A 22,979-nucleotide genomic window follows, 5' to 3' on the forward strand; every position below is an offset into this window, starting at 1 on the left:
GGAAGAGCCCTAATCTCTCATACCACTTGGATACATACTTTAGCCATGGGGTTTTCATTTGGGCATCAATCTGGATTATTTCAGTCAAACCACTCTTATAGTCGCTCAACTCCGGGGTTATCCATAACCTAACCCAGTACAGCAGTGGTCTTAATGTAGCTTGATAATCTGTTCTTTTAAGGTTAATGTCGAGGAATACAGGGACTAGAGGGGTTCTAGTCGGTATTTTAAGCAACCTGCACACAAAATGGTTTTCCACCTTTCCAAAATTACTTTTACAACAATATCCCCAAACCTCAGCGCCGTAAAGAGCGGCTGATTGAGCCTTCGCTTTATATACCTCAAGTGCCGGAGAAATTGCTTTCGAACGGCTAACACCATGCACTTTTAAGATAGGCATTGAGTTTTGTTTAAGGGATAAGGTACTTTTAACCATCTGCCCTTTCCAGGACAAGTTGTTATCCAACATTAATCCTAAGTAATTGAAGCTCCCTACCTGTTCCAATTTTTGGTTCTCTAAGAACAGATTATTCCTGAGGGATTTCTTGGGATTTATGGACATATATTAGTTTTGGTAGGATTTATTTCTAACCCCTTCCCCACACAATACTTCTGGAAGGAGTCAACCAAATTTTGTAAACCTCTCGGAGTCTGAGAAATAAGGATGGTGTCATCAGCAAATAATAATGCCGAGATCGACTCACCACCTAGCTTCGGGGAGTCATGCACGCAGTTCCTTAGATAACTCGGGATATCATTAACGTATAACGAGAAAAGTGTAGGTGCTAACACGCAACCTTGGCGCACACCGCGATCCACAGGTATGGCCCTAGAGATTTCGCCATCCTTTCTCCATCTAATTTTAGCATAGTTCCCTGTGTGCAGCTTGATAAGTTCTTTAAGTAGTTCCCCTGGGACCGCCATGTTCTTTAGTGTAATCCACAACAAATTGCGCGGAACCAGGTCAAAGGCGGCCCTTAGATCCACAAACGCCACATAGAGGCTACCCTTCCTTATATTTATGTACTTCCAACAGATACACATAAACCTAAACACCTGATCAACCGTTCTTATTTTTTATCTAAATCCAGCTTGGTATTTGGTTAGTATCTTAGTCTCTTCAATCCAATCTAAAAGCCTATTTAAAATATGTCTGTTTGTAAAATATCTATTAAACTTATTGGGCGGTAATAACTCGGATCATAGCGATCACCTTTTTTAAAAATTGTTATGATTTCTGCCCCTTTCCATGAATCGGGGATCGGTGTGCCCGCCACAATCGAATTACTCAGGAAATGTATATATGGCCCCCACACTTCCACATCATGTTTTAATAAATCGCCAGGAATTTTATCAGGGCCTGGGGCTTTGCCCATTTTAACAGCTTGTAATGCCTGGTTGGTTTCTTCTAAACTAAAATGTAAAGGAGCAACACTCCTTGTTGTTAGCATAGAGCTTAGTAAAATGGTCACACCATGTGTTTTCGTCTAGGAAAATATCCTTTGATGATCTACCCTTCTTATTTCCCTTGGCGACTAAATTCCAGAACATACTCTGATCGCGTAACTTAGCTGCATTTAAGAGATCCTCCCATATACTTTCATCCCATGATTTTTTTGCTTGGGCCATGGTATTATTATAGGCCTGTCTTCCATTTTTTATATCCAGTCGATTCCCAGATTTTACTGCCTGGATCAGCCTTGATTTTGCTATTCGACAATCTTTGTTATACCATGGGTTCACCGACTCAAGGTGGTTCCCTTTCCTATTTCCATCTTTTTTATAAATTTTACTCAATAGGGGAGTTAATGCATCTACCAACTTATAATGTAACTCAAGAACACCCTGTGTACCCACAAAGGGCAACTGGGATGCTCCAACAATTTCAGTAAATGCATTGTAGATATTTATCAGCGTCTTTTGCGTTCCCAAGATATATGGCCTGTTGTTAGTTATCTGTGGCTCCCCAACCGAAGTATTTAATAGGGCCTCTCCATCTGGTCTAGTAATGAATGATTGGGAGTCAAGCCATAGTTGGAGAGGAAAATGGTCACTCTCCGTCCTGCGGTCTATCTTGAAATCAATTACCAGATCCCATATGTTCCAGGTAGCCATTACAAAATCTAAGTGTGACCTACAATTTCCCTTAAAATAGGTTGGAGCTGCTGGTCTATCTGATCGAAAGCGGCCATTACATGCCCTTAAGTCATACGCCACAGTCGGCTGTAAAATCTGTAAGGCGGCTGTTGTACTATTTACCGATCCTACGGATTCTAAAGGCAAGATGTTATTTGCAGCATCTTCCTCATCGAATAGTGTTTCCAGGCCCAGGACAGGCTCATATTTACACAATTAAAATCCCTGCCAACTAACACTTTTACATTTTCTCCTAATGTATCTAAAATGGAATCCAAGAGTTCTACCACCTTTGATTCCTTATTAGATGGGTACGGTCTATTGTATATATTTAATAAGTATATAGCTTCTTTTCCTCTTGTAACAATTTTGAGACCTAGTAGGTCAGGAGAGGGGATGGATAACTGGATGACATCTATTTCCAAGGAAACTTTAACCCAGATAACCAGCCCCCCTGATGCTCTACCTCTGGTTGATGGTATTGCGTTGGAACTAAATGTTTTATACCCTAACCTATGGGGAGTTTCTACCATCCAAGTTTCCTGTAAGGATATGATATCGTAATTCTCAATATAAGAACACCATACCACATCCATTAGGTTCCTGGATAACCCAGCTATATTCCAGGATATCAGTCCAATACTTGATTTTTCTTTTACATAAGGTGAAACTATTCCTGTTAATGTATTGTCATTATCTATATCATCCTCAAATGTGGCTAAAGAATTTACCTCTGCAACTTGGTTGTCTTCTTTATTATCATTCTTTACCTCCGTAGTCACTATATGGCACTTATCAGATACGCCCGAACTGACTACCTCACTCGACAGAGGATAAGTAGATTCATTGCTAATTGTCAACTCGTCTGTCTGTATGTCTATAAGGTATTGCGTTGGAACTGAGAGTTTAGAATCTAAGTATTCTATGCTCTGGTTAAGTCTCCACATCTGGGTATCTACTAGTATTTCTGTGATAAATTCCCCTGCCTGTGGAAGTCAGTCGTTTTGGTCCAATGAGCTCAATGCCGAGAATCTGTTTCCAGTTGTAATTTGAAAGTTTATACTTCTACTGTTAGTCAAGTGTCTATGTTTGTTGGGAAGTTGTGGTGCCTTAGCTAGGTATCTATAAAAATAACCCAAGGGGTGCACACCCACATCAGTCTCCCCCACATCCAAAAATGCTGCTCTAAGTAGAACAGTCGCAACATATTGGGGGTGTCTAAAATTAATAATTACACAATCCCCCTTACATTTTTTCCTTGCATTACCGATCAAAGATACCCGTCTAGTAGACAGTATTTGATCGGAAAAATGTGGGGGGAAGCCACAATTTTTATTTAACCAAGCGACTGATTTCCGTTTGAGTGAATCATGAGATTCCTCTCGGAAATCCCGTGCTGCCGAGTCTAAGGGTGGAACATTTGAAAGAACAATGACGTAGGGTTCATAATCTGGCAGGAGGTTAATATGATTTGGTCTATTCGCAAGAGTGGTGGACCTCACACTATTAGATGGAGTTACTTTTATCTGTGTAGTACTACCAACTATTCGTGATGGCTCCCTGGGTTTAGGGGAAGTTATCCCCTCTATTACAGCCGGCTGTGCAGAGTGGTCGGGTTGAACTGATAACTCTGGTGATGTTATAATCTGTTCCTTACACATCTTTTCTAAGAGACCACCCAACCTAGATACCTCCGTAGATAACAAATCAATTTTTTCCATAAGAGGTTTGGTCATAAGATCTAATTTTGCCTCAAATAATTTGGCAATATGACCCAAGAGAACACCATTCGCATCATCCTTAGTAATTATGGTCTCATTATGGGCCACAGTGCTTCTATGCCCTTGTTCCAACGTTGGTTTAGGATGTGCGTTCCCCCGTTTGATTTGTGTTTTCCTGCATTTTCTGACAGCTCTCTTAGGCGGAGAGTGAAGTAATATAGACTCACTAGGGAACTCCAATGGGGCTTGGTTTAGTACTTCGTGATCTAAGGGTAGGATGACTGAATTCTCCAAAAGGGGGGCTTCAATGCTAGGAGAATCCATCATGATAGGACCACTACCAACATCTGTAGGAGAGAAGATTTCTAAAGTGGACTCTTTCCCTAAGGATTTTCTTCTATCATTGTTTATCTTACTCACCATTTTGACCAAGTAGTTGTCCATAGTGGAAATATTTTTAGCCATTTCAACCCACAATCGCGTTTTTATCCCTCACAAGTAAAAAGGTGCAGAAGACCAAAAAACTAGCTAGTAACAGTAGCCCTACGCAGAGCTAATGTTGCACAGTAAAGTAATTATAGAGTACCAATGTCACTTAAGCTCCCAGGAAAATAAAACAATAACAAACTATATCACGATTTAACAAGAGTATACAACCGGAATGGGTACGTGACTCAACAGGGTTGAGCCCAGGATACGTCTCACAAGGTCAATATAAACTACTTGCGGCCTGGTTCAACTCCGCCTTGCTTAGGGGGGTGGCCCGACCCGACCTCTTCCGGCCCCCTAACGGCCACACAACGGCCCGCCCTTTGCCCGGGCTTGGCCCGGCATCGCCCGCGCGCATCCCGCGTCGCGGAGGGAGTCTCTCCTTTTTGGGCGCCTCCGGGCGCGAAGGTAGGCGGAAGTTAGGTGGTGGTGGTGGCGCTAAGCCTGCTGGGAGCTGTAGTCTCCCCCGACTGCGGCCGTGAACTCCGTCGGCGGCAGGGGAGACCAACAGCGTAGGCGTCCCAGGAACAGCTGCAAGGTTCAGGTAGGTGTGTGTCAGCGCCCCGTCTCCGCTCAAGAATGCCCCCGCTCCACCGAGGGAGCCTCTCCTTTTTGTGCGCCTCCGGGCGCGAAGGTAGACGGAAGTTAGGTTGTAGTGGTGGCGCTAAGCCTGCTGGGAGCTGTAGTCTCCCCCGACTGCGGCCGTGAACTCCGTCGGCGGCAGGGGAGACCAACAGCGTAGGTGTCCCAGGAACAGCTGCAAGGTTCAGGTAGGTGTGTGTCAGCACCCCGTCTCCGCTCAAGAATGCCCCCCAAATTCATAACTTAATGCCTTCTCTATGCGGTATATCGTTGATGTCTAAAATCAGACAATTTAGCAGAGAAAATCTGCTAACGCGAGTTTTACGTTTGGGTTTCGATTCCGACAAGAAATTGCCACATTAAGTGGTTTGGGAGACCTGTGGCGTGCGGTTGCTGGTGGGAATGGATGTTTTTGTTTTCGTGTCACGCAGATGGCTTTCCTGTCCGTTATGTGACTGGCTGCTTGGAGAGGTCCGCGTCGTGCAGGCTGCCGCTTTAAACGAGAGTGTGTTTCAAAAAGAAGCAGCGGTGAGGAAGGGGAGGCAGTCGGTGCGGTGGTGCCTGACTTCCTCCGGAGGGGCGGGGGGTGGGAGGGCTCAGAGACCTCCTTTACCCACGTAGGCCCTCACTGAAAGTGGCCTGGGACATTGCCATAAACATTGTTACCGCATGTATCGCGAACAGGAACTCGGCATTTTCACTGCACTCCCGCAGTTTTAATGCGTTCGCTTTCAGAAGGGCAAACCTGCCCATTTTTATGTGGTGAAAAAATGCCCGATAATTACATGTGGACTTTGTGGTGTTAACACCAAAGTCTGCATTTAGTGCGAGTTATTAGAGATATTTTTTGGATTCGAAAAAGTCCCCCCCAACGGAGTCAGATTTTATCTGTACTTGATGAACTTCTTCCCCAACACTCACTAGGGGCCCAACTAACTACTGAACCACGAGTCCTTAAAACATAAGTCAGAGGGGCATATTACTAAGCCCATATCGCCACCGCAACGTCACTTTTTGTGACGTTGTGGTGGCGATAGGGTCAGCGCCCTATTACCAAGGCAACATTAAACCACATAACGTAGCTAAAAGCCACGTTAAGTGGCTTAACGCTTACTTGGTAATAGGGCTCCTTAAACGCTAAAATTAGCGAGAAAGGGGCATGCAGTGGATGTTGCGGTGGGCGTTCCACCGCAACACCCATTCACTTCGACGCTGCCAACTATTATCAACAGAGGCGCTAATAGGTTGCAGCACCGAACTTAAGACCAGGAAAATCCTGGTCTTAAAGTGGCGAAACAAGGAGAAATGCTTCATTTCTCCTCGTTTTCGCTTTTTCCATGTGTGCTGCCTTGTGCAGTACACATGGATAAAGCAAAATGCCATGGATTGTTTATGTACAAGAAGGTGTCCCTTCCGATACATAAACAAACCCTTTTTTTAAAATGCCATTTTATAACTTACATGTGTGCTGCATGAAGCAGCACACAAGTAAGTACAAAATGCCATTTTATAACTTACATGTGTGCTGCATGAAGCAGCACACATGTAAGTACAAAATGCCATTTTATAACTTACATGTGTGCTGCATGAAGCAGCACACAAGTAAGTACAAAATGCCATTTTATAACTTACATGTGTGCTGCATGAAGCAGCACACATGTAAGTACAAAATGGCATTTTCGGTTTATTTATGTGCAGGAAGGGACACCTTCCTGTACATAAACAAACCTCCCTGCTCACAGGCACCCTTGCACCCTGGTGCAAGGGTGCCTGCGTTGGCGTTAAGTCATGAGACTTGGCGCCATGGCTGCACCACATTCTTGAGAATAGGGTGCAGCCTGGCGTCTCTGAAGTGGTGGTGGGAGGTGTTAAGCCAAGGAGGCTAACGCCTGTCATCGCCACTTCCTAGATAATATTCCCTCATGTTTGTGGAGTTGGTAGTATGACAAGACAATTTGTTCACATTTGTTGTACTGTGTTTTATAGAGTGGGAAAAATATGCCGATTTTTTGTGCTGTTCTCTCTGCGTGCATAATCTTGAGTTCTGTTATTTTCGGAGGGTAGTTGTGTTGCGCTCACTTCTGAATATCTTTTTTTGCTCTGCCCTGTTGTCATTTGGTTGTTATTTTTCTTTCTGTTATGTCATTGTGTTGTGTTCTGAAATTATTTTACATATTCCAACAAATATTTTCAGCCAAAAGCAGCATATTTGTTTGAAGTTCCAGTGACAATCAATCAGTGCCAGTTTCTAAGTTGTGAAAGGACACTGCTGCAGGTCTTAGTTACTTAAGACACCAGCCAGCGAAGGCTGCTGCATAGAGCCGTTCCTTTCATTGGCATTTCTAGTGCGCGCAGTCAGACACATGCCTGCAGAGTTCCATAAATAGGAAAACGCCTTTTCTTTAATCTGACGAGATAGGAAATGCATAAACGGCAACTGCTTCTTATGACGCAAAAAATATAATACATTATTATTGGGAGTAGGAGTAGCATTATGCAGTTAATAATTGAGAATATTAGGATAAGTTATCATTAGTATCATGCAATACGAAATGCATAAACCATACCTGCCAATGATGCTGCTCATATCCTAGAGAGAGAAAGAAAAACACAGCAGATCAGTGCCTTTCAATAGCTTTCTCATACTGGGAATGTCTTGTGCTACAACAAAAGGAAAACTTGAGTAAAGGCCGTTGCACGAGGCAGAGACTAAAATTCCCCTGAGGACTTGTTTATGCATTCTCATCTGGTCAGCGCATCCTATGGCGTGTTTTTCAGGGCAGTAGTGAAAGGTCTCAGCTTTTTGAGGCAAGACGCAAAAAAGCGCTCAATATGCCTGCCTCCGATGCTACAGAAATACTTTTTTAAATATAAAATAAATAAGGTTAGAATGTCACCTGACCTAAATATATATTTCAAAATTATTTGTTAAATATCTGTATAGCGCTCAAAAGTAGAAAAGGGCACTCAAAAATAGAAAAAGGGCATTATTTTGAGATTGGCGGCCAGGGTACCCTGCCACAAAAATGCAGAGTACCCTGTGGGCCAAACTGATGGTTCACTGATTCCATTTAATGTCAGGTAAACAATCATAATTCTGCCAGCACAGCCCCCACTTCGCGGGTTAAAACCTATGACCACCCTACTAGGGATGTTTTCCTAGTTGGGACTGTCTGGGGAAAAACTGGTTTTCCTGAAGAGGAAAACACAAGAAGGACCCCCACACAGAGGAAGAAAACGCACAATGTCAGGAACATTGTTTTTTTGTTTTACAAAAAACAAACTCCTGCTTTGGTAGTTTTGTTTGTCAATAAAAAACCTTTGCTGTGGGAGAGAATTGAACATGGCATCCATACAGTGGAGCCACAGTGCCTTCAGAAGAGCTGTGGTAGCAGAGGCACCCCTGAAGGCACAGAGAGCTCTAACAAACAGATGGAGATCTCTATGGTGGCCAGCGGAGTACCGACCACCAGTGTCAAAAGAAGCCCAATGTATCTCAGTAGTAATTGAGGTGGGGGAGACTCTTTTATTTGAGATAAAACCTTAAGTTTTCTGACGAAATCTTAAGATGGTGTTGATGAACTCAAAAATTGCTGGGCTCATGATAAAAACATGAAATAGCTGGTATAGCACATACCGCAGTGTGGAAATATCTGAGGATTTTGTAGAGAAACATAATCATTTAGATGGAGAAGTGTGGCTCACTGGTTAGAGGAGGTAGACCTGGAAGCAGAGGTCAGCCCGGGACCAGGGTTCAATTCCCGGCTCGGCTGGGTCTTGAGCCCATAAATGTCCATGGACTCGATAATTCTCGCTCCAGTGCATACTCGATTCATGGGTTCACACTCTGCGACTCTGGGCAATAGCTTGCTTAATCTCCACATGGGCCCCTCGCGGCGGGATGCCTGGCTTTCACCTTGCGGATGCCCTGCCGGGTTATCTCACAGGGGAATACCAGGACGGGTTCCCTAAGCAAGCGCTTAGAGACCGCTTGGTGATTTGCGCTATATAAATTCCTGCACATTTACATTTACATGGATAGGAACAACTGTAAGATGGAAAGGCTGACCAGTAGAGGTTTAGATAGCTGACTGTGTTATCTGATGATTAAGGTGGAACATATATGTACATATGGTTTAAAATGGTAGTGTAAAGTTGAATAATATGGACAACATGTAACAAGGAGAATGCTATCTTACCAAAGTTGAGGTTAAGCTGATATGTGCAAAGTTTACAATTATAATTGAAAAAATGACAAAGTTTAAAACTGAAAAAAACCTTTGTAGTTGTTAAAACACAACATTGTGGAAGACCTAAAAAACTAACATGTGGCTAATGCTAAATAGCAAAAGGCAAACTACATAATAAGATGACAGCTGTCATTTCAACCAACCAGGGCTGTTCCTGAAAATCCAGTTGGGGCCTTTGATGCTAAAATGCATACAATTTTGAACCGTTCTCCTGCACTTTTCTCTCAATACAAATGGAATATAAACATGTGACAGAAACTTTTACTTCATGAAACTATCTAATGAGCAGCAGGCAGGATCTTCTCATGGAAATAATTTGAGAAGACCTTAAATGAAAGATAAAGATGCATAAACTTACTGTGGAGTTCACTATTTGATTACAATCACACCCCTGTTGGCCAGAATTGAAAGTGAGGTTCAACTTTACTACTAAATGCAAGAAATGTGCAAGCATAAAATGGCTTCTAGGCCTCTGGTAGTCATGAAACCTGGCACGCAGATTAAGGCATGAATTTGATTATGTGATTTAGCTGTCCAAGTTGTGACATTAATGAGAAAGGAAGCATTATTATTGAATGCAACAGGAATAGATAGTGATGTTTTGTAGGCATTTTTAGCTGCACTAACACTCCAAATCTTCTTGTGACCACAGTAGAGGTTTGCAAAATAGTAAAGGTAGCTGACATGCTTTGCTCTAGTTCATATTATATATTGTTTGTTCTCCCCAAAAAAGTCAGGCAAGCTACTTTCCCATGGGTTTTGTTGTGTTTACGTAACAAGCGTCAGAGTAAATACTTCTTTCTCGACTTTTCAAATGTTAAATATGGGACTAGGACAGAGGCGCACAAAAAATATATGCTCTTACATCTGCACTACTTTAAAATCTATAGTAGTCAGGCCCATGGCCAGACTGGCCTTAGCGGGCACAGGGCGTTTTACTGGTGGGCCAGAAGGGTGGGGGGTGGTTTTTGAGTGGTGGAGTCGTTTTTTAGGTCTCGCTAGAGCCAGCGCATGCGCTGATCTGGCGAGACATTTAATAAGTGGGTTTTTAAAGTGCTGCCAAAGGCAGCCACCAGCTTGCTGTTATGCGCATATGCGCGCGCGCCTCGCTCCGCCTCTTCAATGTTCTGTTGCTTGTTTAACTTGCAGCACGAGGCGCGCGCGCTTGTCTTTTCTGGTTTTACTTTTGCCTGCGCGCGCACCACTCATGGGCGGCCAATTCATTCTTGTTCAAGATGGGAGCTATCCACAAGACTGTATTGGCAACATAGTGTGAGTTTATTTAATGCAGGGAAAACACGTCGGAGCCTTGAGCACTGCCACGCCGAAAGGGAAAGCCAAACATCCCTTTGAGGCAGACAGTGATTTCTTAATTTTGTGCTGACTCGTTAGCACACCTGATGCCGTGTCTATAAATCAACACTTCACAGACCGGAAGCCATCAGTCATCGCATTATGCACGTGAGCCAGTCCAGTGTGCCTCAGTGTTCGGACGGGTAGCTTTATTTATTTCGTTCTTTATTTGCATTACATGCCGGTTTGTAAGTGCTCTGCGGCATCTATTTTGTCTCGAAAGTTTGCAATGAATTTGAACAAAAAGACAAGACGTGGGGCACACGTTAACCAGGTTATAAGGCAGACGACAGAGGTCTCGTGATGTAATGACATTGAGGATGGCGATTTGCTGTTTCTAATTGATTCTGAGCCGAGGCAGTGCACACACTGATTGGATGGCAGATATTTTTTACGCCATAATCGCAATTCAGAAAGCCAATTGTACGCGTAAAAAATGCGCACAAAATTGTCGATGTGCTAGAATCACATTGCATACGTTTAAATGTTTCCACATATACCGAACATAAAACACAGATCACTACAGTGTTTTAAATACATTTATATGTACTGGGAAGGCGCCACACGCACATTTCGTAAAACACCTTATGATCAAAAGATTTACACACAAACACCCACTAAATAAACTTCTGGCAAGGACATCACAGCCATCCGCAAAATCTACAATTGTAATAGGTGAACCATTTAGACTGCCGATGAAACAAAACAAACAGTAAAATTAACAAGCATTTGCAATGCAATAGGTCTCGCATTTACAGGAGTTTAGGCTATTGGTATTGTAAATGACAATGCCTTTTATTTTGGTTTTAAAAACGGAAACAAAAATAAAAGCCATTGTCATTTGCAATGTCAATCGCTCAAACTCGCGTAAATGCGAGACCTATTGCATTGCAAATGCTTGTTTCTGTTAGCCGTCAATAAATCCCTCCATATAAATGGTCTCTGAGTAAAACTTGGGAAACAATATGGGTATGGAAGCTTAAATATGCGTATTGTTTTGATGAATTGATGTAGAATCCTAAAAACAGTAAGTCCAAAGAGAATCGTTCTCTATTACATTTTGTCTGTAAATTGTTGGTGGTAGATAATACTGTTTGGTGGGTAAATCCTAATGCTGCATCAAAAGTGACACAGAAGTTCGTCTTGATCATGTTTTTTCAAAGTACCTCATTTAAACCATTGCCCATGAGCCTTTTAAACTAGATATTGTCTTTGACTGTGAACTTGACGTTCTATATGTGTAAACATTTGATGCAAGCATCTGAGATATTTGCAAGTGTTTTAGAAAGGGAGGCATATTTCGCTACATCATATTTCTATTTGTGTAGACATTGGTTGAATCTCATCAAAATATCCTATCTCTTTTTTTCTATTTTTCCTCTTATTCTTACATGTAATCTAATCAAAATATAACGTTAAACCATGCTTCAAAAATTGCCAAAGGGATGATTTTTTCATAAATCATTATTCTTTGCATAGAGGCAGAGGTCCTCGTATGAATTGGAGCCCCCCACAACTCTAGCAGGTTTTTTTCAGAGCAAATAAGCTGTCCATCATTTTTTACATTTTATTGAAATAGACTCTCAGAGTAGTGTGGTTGTTTCTGCAAAACAAGATAGTAATACCCTGATGTGTTAAGAGTTTTTTTTCGCAGCGTTGGGGACTCATTGCTAATTTTACTTTTTTTTTTACCACCATAAAAGTCATAAACTGTTATCACAAGAGGAATGTCACTGCTGCCAGGCTGGCAAAGGGTGTCTGAAGGCAGCGCCAGCTTAGACTTTTAGAAACAAGGCAAGATGGCAGTCAGCAATCAGAGTTCAGAACATCATTGGCAGTTAAGTGACTTAGAGCTATAGACTAAATCTGCTTCCAATCATAAGAGCCGTTTTGAGGCATGGGCAAAGTGGGCATTTGCCCAGAGCTCCCACCACCTTCAAAGGGGCCCCTGATAAATGATTGGGAAATATCATCATTAAATTAAATTAATTATGTAGTCTCTATGGCCTCTTTGCCTTTAGTCCAAGAGAAACTCAGACAGAAGCACATAAATACTCAGATAACACGAAAGGGCCGAGGGCCTAGCAATTCTATAGAAACCACAGACACCAAAAGAGAGACAGAGAGTACAGGAGAAATCAATACATCAATACATTTAACAGAAAAGCGTAAATTAAAGGGGTAGCAAACAGAAAGTGTGCAAGAAAGAGAGGAAGAGAAAAACAAAATCGACAGCAATACATAGGTAGAGATGATAAAAACAATGAAATGAAGGAGAAATTAAGGAAATAATGGTGTAAAAGGCCGAAATAAGAAGTATTGAGAGATGAAAACGAAAATGTAAACGTAGGAACATGAAAGAAGGAATTAAATGATAAAAGGAAGTTCACAAAGAAAGATTGAAAATCAAGACTGAAGGAAAGGAAGATGAAAAGAAAGATAAAAACAGAAATGAAAAAAGAACTAAGGCAGAAAAAACGTAACAGAAATGGAAGCAAAGTAAAACAAGCTTGAATTTGAATATGAAAGTGGTACTAATAAACTGAAAACTTTGCTAAAACACTTCACACTAAAAACAACCACTCACGCTGCTGTCTGTGGTGTAATTGACCTGATTCCAGCCCCACCGTCCAAAAGTCGTTCGAGCGCTTTAAAGTGGTACTAATAAACTGAAAACTTTGCTAAAACAGTGCTTACAAGGGTAAAAAATAAAAAATGATGAAGTAATCCTCTCACAAAATGTTCCGAATTACGCTGCATAATTTGCCTTTTCTTGCCTCGTAATTCAGTCAGCATAATGAATTCCTCTCCTGTCGCATGCTTCCAGTGACCCTGATTATGACTCTGCTTAAATTGTTGTGGTGCGGTTTGTACATGACGTCACACCTGTTAAGCTTTTCACAACAGCTCAGCAGAACGCCACACTTCACACTAAAAACAACCACTCAAGCTGCTGTCTGAGATGTAATTGAGCTGATTCCAGCCCCACCGTCCAAAAGTCGTTCGAGCGCTTTAAAATAAATTGATTGCATTCGGTGATACTAAGGCTGGATATGTACAGCACTTAAAATGAGTCAAAGTGCGACATGAAGCGCGGGAGAAATTGTGGCCTTACAGAGCCGCCGACTTTGCAGCTGGGGAGCCAGGTTCAAGCCTGTGTCCTGGCTGCTTGAAAAGTGAACGCGCGCATGGTGCATTGAATGTAATAAAGCATGTTGTGCCTGCAGTTAGTGAAACTCTATAAAGAAAATAGTGTTGACTGACTTAAGCACAGTACCGTGTAACAACCGGAGTAAAAGGGCCAGTCACCATGAGAAATTAAAAACAAGCTTTGGCAACGCGGCCGCGAAAGTGAAAGTGATCGCAAACGCGATTACGATCGTGTGCAACGGAGGGCGCGCGTGCACGTTCACGTGCACTGTAGCTTTAGGCCACGGCAGCACTTTGAAAAAGCCTGTTTACAAAATGTCTCGGCCAGATCAGCGCAAGCGCTGAATCAGACGAGACCTAAAAATGTTCGTGTGAATCAAACTGAAAACTGAGCCTTTGCTGCCACCTGGTGGCCCATTGAATATTGCGGTGAAACATAATTATCTCGACAGCTTATGTAATAGATATTTGTACAGCACACAGGTAATGCAGGCCTTCCTCGCTGCCCGTCACTACAGTGTGTATAAGATTCAGATTCTCAGTGATTCCCTTAGGCTATTGACAGAAAGAGGCAGGGCATCGGCAGTAACTAGGGTGACCAGATTCTCAAAACAACAAGCATTGGCATAGCCAGTAGGTCTCGCCTTTTGGACCTTATAAGTGTTTAGCTATGCAACAGTTGATGTTGTTGCACCAAGGATATTGTGCTGCATAACTAAATACTTATAAGGTCCCAAAAGCGAGACCTATTGGCTATGCCAATGCTTGTGTCACTGGGGGATGGTTTTGCAGCAGTGCCTGAATATCGGCCCCCTGTAACAAAAGCTGCAGCCGTGCTTCTCACTAGCACTCCCCTAACCCCACCTCCCCAGGCCCAGTCCAACTGGATTGCGAGGGCTGGTTTGTGTTCCCAGTCCGGCCCTGGTCAGGCCTATATTCCAGGCTTTATGTGTAGTCTGAAATAAAGAAATGACTACATTGACAATTATAAGACATGCGAGGGCGCTGGCAGGTAGGACTGTGCCTCAAACATTAAGACTTTGGTTTGGAGCTCCTAATTCAGAGTAAGGAAGATTATCGACAAGTAATAGTTTAATTTGCGGGTGCAATCACAATTTATAAGTGCAAACACCTTTCAGCATTTGGCACACCCTCACCCTCAGTATCTCCACATCCGCCGGTGCAAGCTTCTTCTCCAAAAGGGTGATGCAGTCTCTCAAGGAAGCTTGCTGCATCCTTGATCTCTTCAATACCTCCTCCGTGTGATTCCGGATGTGGTGCCGCTCTTCCTCCATGCCTAGACGGAGCTGCATTTTCATCATCTTTAATGTGAACTGCATGTTTTCAAAAGAATTCATAATTTTGTTGCTTTGAAAATGTTCCTTGATGGGAAAAACCAACAGAAATGTGCGTCATGTAGTGTTCAAGAGTAGCCTCTAATACTTTATGGAGCGGGCTGGTTCATAGGGTGCTCCAGTGAATTAACTAGCCTCATCATGAAGGAATTAAACTTGTACCTTTTAACAGCTTATTTCAGCTACTCCTCATGATTGTGAAGAAGGATACACTGGAGTATTTACATGATTTTCCAGTCTATATAAATGATATTCCATCACTAAAAGTATATGCATCATATACTTACTGATAGAGGCTTTCAGCACATCTGGTCATCCATTGGTCCGTTGTTGTGTCATTCACATTTTTAGGTCTGGAGCAAACCAAGACCTTTTGATTGTTATCAAAACCATATATAGAATGTACTCACTTATAGGGGCTTTCAGCCAGCCCTTTTCATCAATTGGACTGTTATTGTGTCATTCACATTTTTCTTCCAGACACAACGGCATACCGCATGGGCCGGCCTACGCCAGCCACTGTGTAACTTCACTGTGAGTGAAGTCCATCTACCTTTTAAAGAAATGCACAACCACACACAAAGTACTCCTTTTCAATGCCATGAATTGCTATACCAATGTATGCATTTTGTGAACATAAACTATGTTTGCGTTTAGGAAATGTTTTTTTTTTCCAGATTGATAAGGTCTTTGCAGCTTTTCCAGCAATAACGTTTTGAAAAATCATGACAACTCGAAACAAGCACTGACAAATGTAAAAGCTGGAAGCAAACACCAGACCTCTTCTCTTTTCCAATGTTTATTAGGCTAGTCGAGAGAGATTTGACTCTCTTAAAGACTACTGCACACAAAAAAAAAGTGAAGCAGCACTGTTCCTCAGAGAAGCAATTTGAGCATTTCACTGATCAACTACATTATATATTTTTGTTAGTTATATGACTAGTTGCACCATGTACTCAAAGATAGATAAATAGATAGATAGATAGAGAGAGAGAGAGAGAGAGACAGACAGACAGACAGACAGACAGACAGACAGACAGACAGACAGACAGATAGACAGACAGATAGACAGACAGACAGACAGACAGACAGACAGACAGACAGATAGATAGATAGATAGATAGATAGATAGATAGATAGATAGATAGATAGATAGATAGATAGATAGATAGATAGATAGATAGATAGATAGATAGATAGATAGATAGATAGATAGATAGATAGATAGATAGATAGATAGATAGATAGATAGATAGATAGATAGATAGATAGATAGATTTTGATTGTTTCCAGTTATTTAAAATCATCACAATATAACAAACACCTGCAGGAAAGCAGTATAAAAGCATGAACCCAGATTATGTCTTGTTTAGCTAAATCATGCTTATTACTATCAATTAAATACATCCTAAAAGTGTGTGGGGCAGATTTACAAGCATTTTGCACATCCTTGGGCAACCATTGTGTCACTTTATTTGGTGCAACGGTGGTGCAAACAATGTGGCAAATTTACAACGTGATGCATCTAGGGAGATGAGTCACGTTTTAAAGCCCTGCGTCATATTATACCTACGTCAGGTTTAATGTATGCAGAGTGGGCATTCCCACCCAAAAAGCCATGAGGAACTGACACAGTGAAATTTACAACTTTTCACTGCGTCACTCTACGCCTTCACTGCGTCAAAATCCCTACGCCTGCTCAGACCAGTGGTTAGGAATGACGCAGTGCTTTTTGTATGGTACTCTCGTATCGGTTGTGGCACATTGCTGGAGTTAAGTCACTTTCATGAGCAACTCCAGCAATGCGTCACTTTTGTGGCAACAGATGTGTCCGTATATTGGATGCATCTGTTAATCCTCGCGCCATGGAGCACTGTATTGAAAATACAGCCCATCCATGGTGGCGCAAGGACATTTGGCACTGGCACAAGGAAACTGACACATCTATGTAGTTGCGTCAGTTACTTGTAAATCTGCCCCTGTGTGCTTTGAGTCTAAAATCCAATTCTAAAACAAAAAAAGAAAAGGTTCTGCTTCTTGAAATGGGCTGCCAGTAACACAAGGATCATTGGGTCGGAGGAGTCCATTGTAAACCCCTCAAGTCATATGGGGACATAGGCCATGGAATAAGACTGTGACTACAATTGAAATGAGTTTAATAAAGTGCATACTGCTGTGTCCTAGATTTTGACTCACTCTGGTCCTTGCTATCCTGGAGCTGCCTGTTCTGAAGCCGGTTACTACAGTGCGCCAAGCATTACCTGTGGCTTCACAGACCCGGACCACTGGTCATTGAGTAAAGTGCAGACTGTAGTCAAATTGACTACAATGAAGTGCCTCTTGTGTGATGTATTAATTTTGGCATTCTCTAATCCCAGCTGTACTGGGTCAGCCAAATAATGGTGGGCCAGTTGGTGCCATGTGCAAGACTATTTTTTTTTAGCTTCGCAAGCCCAGATGATTCCTATGTGGTTGGCAAGGTTCTTTTATATTGGAGAGATCACTGAATGAATTGTAAAACAGCAATCAGATTGAGTTTAATAAATTTCATTGTGTAAGGTCATCTAATTTGAACTAGCTCTATTGAGGAGAGGCCAGTGGCTAAAGTGCAGACTGCACTCAGCTTGATTTTGTTAGAGTGCAAATGCGACGACATGTGGCGGGTTTGCTCTAACAGTGCGATTCTTTTGAGATGGGAGAGGGCTGGCCGTGCCTTAACCTTACTAGACTAGGCCAGCACTGACCTGGCCACTGCATTACACAAATGGAAATACCTTATAGGATTGATTGGTTGGTACTACTTCAGAATGATGGAAAGCCAAGAAAATTGCAGAACTCAAGTTCACTAGCTTCATTGCGTCTCTGAGGAATGTCACACATCTGGCTGAAAGCTGTACACCAACTCCACTCAGACATGTGATAATGTCAGCATTGCACTGTGTTATGCCCAGGTGACAGAATATCGGGTTCAACCAGTAGACAGATGCAAACCACATGCATCAGTGATTTCTTGTTATAGCTACACAATCAGCAATTGTGTTCCAAAGATCCTGCTAAACTCCCTAATGTATGTCCTTTTAAGGAAATTAGCATGCATCTCAGCCTCTTGAGGTTTTTTTTGAAGGCCTGTTTCATGGGGCTAGATAGATCTAATGCGTTATCCCTGTTCTAGGTACAGCATCCCACACAATTCGGCATGGGCCTTCTTTTTAATTAAAGCTTTTGCCTGACTTCGTCTCTAGATTTGATCTTTACAATTTTAGGCAGCAATTTCGTGGTTAGCGTTGGAGTCAGATTTTGTTCGGAGATGTCCTGGGCTCCAAGGACTTTGATTGATTGAGTTCCTCACTTAGAACTCCCTCTGGATTTTTTTATATCTTGGATGCCTTATCCTATCATTTCTTTAAAGGATCCTGTGTGGCATTCTTGAGCTTCGCATAATATCTCAGGAACCCAGCCATATTTGGGTCGACGCTGCAGTGTCAGGTAGGTTAAACAGACATCTACAGCATCTTGTTTGGAGTTTGTCAAGCTATGTGGAGATGTGGGCTTTAAATATCAATATGCTGTACATGAGAGTTGGTATAAGTTTAGCATTGATTACTCTGCAGATACCAGTAAATTCTGGATCACGCATTTGGTTTGCCAATTTTTTGAAGTTCATTGTCATGGACAGTTGTGTTACATGAGAACCACGCTGATTTAAATAAATGCCTAGATATCTAAGGCTACCCACTTGTTCCAGAATCACATTGTTCATAGAGAATTTTAATTTGGCTGCGCAGTTGTTTCTAGCTCTGCATACAATGATTTTTGTTTTGGTGTGATTACCTGAAAGTTTATTTTCCTCAGAATAGAGTAGGAGTGCCTCCAAAGACCACTGAAGCCCTACTGCTGTATGGTTGAATAATAGCGTAACGTCTGTCTGCGAATTTGGGTGGAAAGGCAGAAGCGGAGGCCAGAGCCTTATTTATGTCCGCCAGATAAAGGTTAAACAGAAGTGGAGCTAGGATGCATCCATATTTTACACCCAAGTTAATCCAGATCTTATGGGCTGTGACTCTGTTGGCTGTGATTTTCACTTTTGCCCAGGCCCTGGGGTATAGGCTCCTAATGGCTCTCAGTAGATTTTCCGAAATGCCCGCCATGCAGTGATTTTCCCCTTTACCCATGTCCTGGTGTATAGGCTCCTAATGACTCTCAGTAGATTTTCCGAAATACCCCAATTGGAAAACTTCTGCCAAGGTCTCCATCTGTCCACTTTATTGAATAGGGTGGTAAAGTCAATGGATGCGACATAGAGTGGAGAGGCATTTTCGGTGTTAGCGACTTTGATCAGAGAAGAGAAAATTATCAAGTTGTCCTATATGCCAGGACATTGCCTGAAACCAGATTGAGTGATGGGTATTAAGGCCTTGGTGTTGGACCATTCCTCTAGCTCCTTGTTCAGGATTTTTGTGAAGTATTTACCCTCATTATTGAGGAGGGCAATAAACCTAAAGTTGACTTGGTTGTTACTTTCTTCTGTTTTTGTGGATTGGAGCTAATATGGCACCTCTCCAGCTGACAAGCACTTCATTCCCGCAAATGCAGTTCTTGAAAAGCGGGCTTAGCAGGGAAGACCAGTCCCTTGGCACTGATTTGAATATTCTTGTGGGCAGGACATTTGGTCCAGGGGGCCCTGCTGCTCGGAAAGAGGCAGCCATGCATGTGATTGTGTCTTTGCAAGCCAAAGACTCACCCCATTGCATCAGGTTTTTGTTGAGGTTGTCAGCTTTTTAGTCCAATGGGGGATCCAGGTCTAGTCCTTCTTCAGCAGTATTATACAGATTGGAGATATAATCCGTCCACTTGGTGGCCGAGATGGTAAGAAAAATGTTCAAGTTATTTTTGCTCAATTGTATCTGGTCTCCAAAATTTTGCAGAGTTTTTTTATTTCAAGGCCTTGTAAAGATTGATCCACGCTGTAGCTTTGTGATGCAGGGCAATTTCCCATGCTTTAGCTCTGTAGACCATCCTCCGCTGTTAGGGGGGGTGGCTCTGTTTTTACGAGATGATCTCAGGAGCTTGTTGAGTTTTTGATTTAGAGTTCTTTTCACCGGGATAAGAATTCCCGTTTGCGAGCATCCTGCCTCATGAGCTTTATCAATAAATGTGTCAATTAACTTTGCCAGGAATTGTGCCCAATTCACAGGTGCAAGGTTAGCTCCCAAGCCCCTTGTATTTTATGTTTCCTTTACTGTACTTTGCTTAAAAGCAGTGGGGCGACACTCCTGTTGAGTTGACGGGGTCGCGGTGCCACGCGACCTCTTCAGTGGAAGTGGGACATGTGTGGGGGTGGCCTGGGCCCAAAATAAAGACAGGAGCCAGGAGTGTGCTTGGGTGGCTAGTGCAGTCGTACGCCCAACCGGCGTTACGTACGCGCAACGCCGTTTATTACAACTTGGGTCACATGCCCCACCACGGCGTACCCGTTACGTCACGGGAACAACACAACATTCCTCCCAACAAACATCAAACCATAATCAGTTCACGCTTACAGCGCTCAGAAGTTCATGGCAGTCCATAATGACTACTGGCGCACTCTCAACAGCATTTAACAATACAACTGGGAACAGTCTTACGTGAAATAGTCTCGCAACCTACGAGTCGGTCAGGATTCTCTTGAAGGCGGTATTGGGAGCGTCCTCGCCCCAGGGTCTCTAACTCCTCAGCACCAGATTGCGACTCGCCTCGATCGTCCAAGAGACCACCCGGACCCTTCTTCTAACGCATCACTCACAGGCTCTTCCTCCAGAGGCGGGACCCTGTCAAGTACATCAACAGGCCCACCTACTCTGGATGTTTCAGCCCCCCGGTCTCCGTTTACCTCCGTTGCTGCCATGGCCCCTGGGGAGTGGTCCATGGTGGTAGGCCCAAGTGAGGGTACGGCCTGTTGGAATTTCTTAAAGTACGACACATTTCTTGTTACTGTTTCTCTTCCTCTGGTCGCAATGATTCGGGTGCCCTTCACATCAACAACAGTCCAATGATCTCTTTCGTAGGGCAATCGGAACTTGCCGCTGGTTATCCTGTTTCGGAGTAGCACCCGGTCCCCTTTTGCAAGCTTTACTGGTTGCGGCCGCCACCGTTTACTGACTTGAGCGTGGGCCCGTAGCCGTCGAGCCTCCACTTGCGTGTCATGAAGCACCTCGGGGCGCCACTGAGGGTGATGTGGAATGGAGTCTGTGATTACTCTCCCCATGAGTAGATGCGCCGGGGCCACTCCTATAGTAGTGTGGGGCGTCTGTTGATAACTCCACAGAAATGTGAAGATGGCCAGCTCCACTGACTGATCCTTGTCATGAGCGATGCGTATCACTTTGTTTAAAATCCACATCAATCTCTCTACCTCCCCATCAGCCTGTGGCCACCTGGGTGTGATCCTCCGGTGCCGAATGCCCAGCACAGTGAGGTATGCAGCCAGTTCCTGCCCTTGGAAGGGGGGTCCATTGCCCATTCTCAGCTCCTGGATGAGGCCATGAGTCGCCATGATTTTCTCCAACTTTGGGATTACTTCCGTGGCACTGGGTGATGCTATGATTTCGACCTCTGGGTACTTGGAGTGATCATCAATGGCTACAAACATGTGTCAACCATCAGGGAGGCTGCCAAAGTCTAAACTGATGCATGACCAGGGTGTCTGAGGTCTCGGTTCAGCAATTATTGGAGCGAGGCGAGGAGCTTCCCCTGTTACCTGGCATGACTAGCAAGAGCGGACGGTGGCTTCCACTAGCTCATCCATGAGGGGGAACCATACCTTGGTCCGTAGCCTCGACTTGGTCTTGACCATCCCCTGGTGTCCAATATGGGCCAACTGAACAACCCGGGCTGTCAGGGCTGTCGGGATTACCAGTCGATGTCCCCTCAGTAGACATCCAGTAGCGTCCTCAGTGAGCTCTTGCCAAACATTGTACAAGCTGTCCATTATGCGCTGTGCTTCTCCGGTCAGAATCTTCCATTCTTCCTTTTCTCTGGGCCAGTTGCCGTATCTCAGGGCCAACTTCGCGCGTTGTAGGCAGTCGTCCTTACTCGTCTCCTCTCGTAGGTCGTCCATGGAGAGTGGGAGAGGGCAAGACCGTGCTGTGACACACCTGACATATTCCTCGGTATCTGCGGCATCTTCTTTCTCCTACTCAGTAGCTGCTTGAGGATGACGTGACAGATAGTCCGCCGGGTTTCTGGACCCTGGCTGATACTCCACTCTGCAGTTGTAGTTTTACAGCTGCAGCATCCATTTCTCGATTCTGGGTGGTGGTTTGGTAGATGTCCCAGAGAATAGAGCCACCAAGGGTTTGTGGTCAGTCGCCACGACAAACGGCTTGCCATAAACGTAAAGATGAAAGTGACGGCACCCCCAGTGTATGGCAATGGCCTCTTTCTCTATCTATGAGTACCACTGCTCCGTGTCCATGAGAGACCGGCTGGCAAAGGCCACAGGAGCCCAATCTTCCTCCGGGTGCCGCCGTTGTAGCAATACAGCTCCCAACCCTGTGGAACCGGCGTCTCCAGCAATCAGTGTCATCTTCTGGGGGTCGAAGAATGCTAGGGTAGTGGCCTCAGAGAGGGCATTCTTGATGTCCCTAAAGGCTGTAGATTGTTCCTTGTCCCATTTCCATGGAGTGGAATCCTTTGTGAGTTCCCTCAGTGGTTGAGTGACCGTCGGAAGGTCTCGAATAAATCGCCCACAATAATTCACCGGCCCGAGGAAACTGCGGACCTCAGTGAAGTTGGTGGGGGCAGCTGCATCCTTAATGTCGCGGAACTTGTCAGGATCTGGATTGACTAATTCTGCGGAAAAGGTGTAGCCAAAGAACTGTAGTTTCTTCTTTAGGAACTCACATTTTTCCCGGTGGAGAGTGAATCCGGCGTCCTATATTCGGCGGAGCACCTGAGTCAGGCGG

General features: G+C 43.6%; 1 protein-coding gene across 1 annotated transcript in view; it reads right to left on the minus strand.

Moving 5' to 3' along the window:
- LOC146809835 (E3 ubiquitin-protein ligase TRIM11-like) overlaps positions 1 to 22,979 on the minus strand; it is a 221,101-nt gene that overhangs the window by 132,264 nt on the left and 65,858 nt on the right. The window contains exons 4-5 of the mRNA XM_085614913.1: positions 14,839 to 15,063; positions 7,496 to 7,518 (exon numbers count right to left, since the gene is read on the minus strand). Coding sequence (XP_085471039.1) covers positions 7,496 to 7,518; positions 14,839 to 15,063 — 248 coding nt within the window. The remainder of the gene's footprint in view (positions 1 to 7,495; positions 7,519 to 14,838; positions 15,064 to 22,979) is intronic.

The sequence above is a fragment of the Triturus cristatus genome, chromosome 7, assembly GCF_964204655.1.
Source record: "Triturus cristatus chromosome 7, aTriCri1.1, whole genome shotgun sequence".
Classification (NCBI taxonomy): domain Eukaryota; kingdom Metazoa; phylum Chordata; class Amphibia; order Caudata; family Salamandridae; genus Triturus; species Triturus cristatus.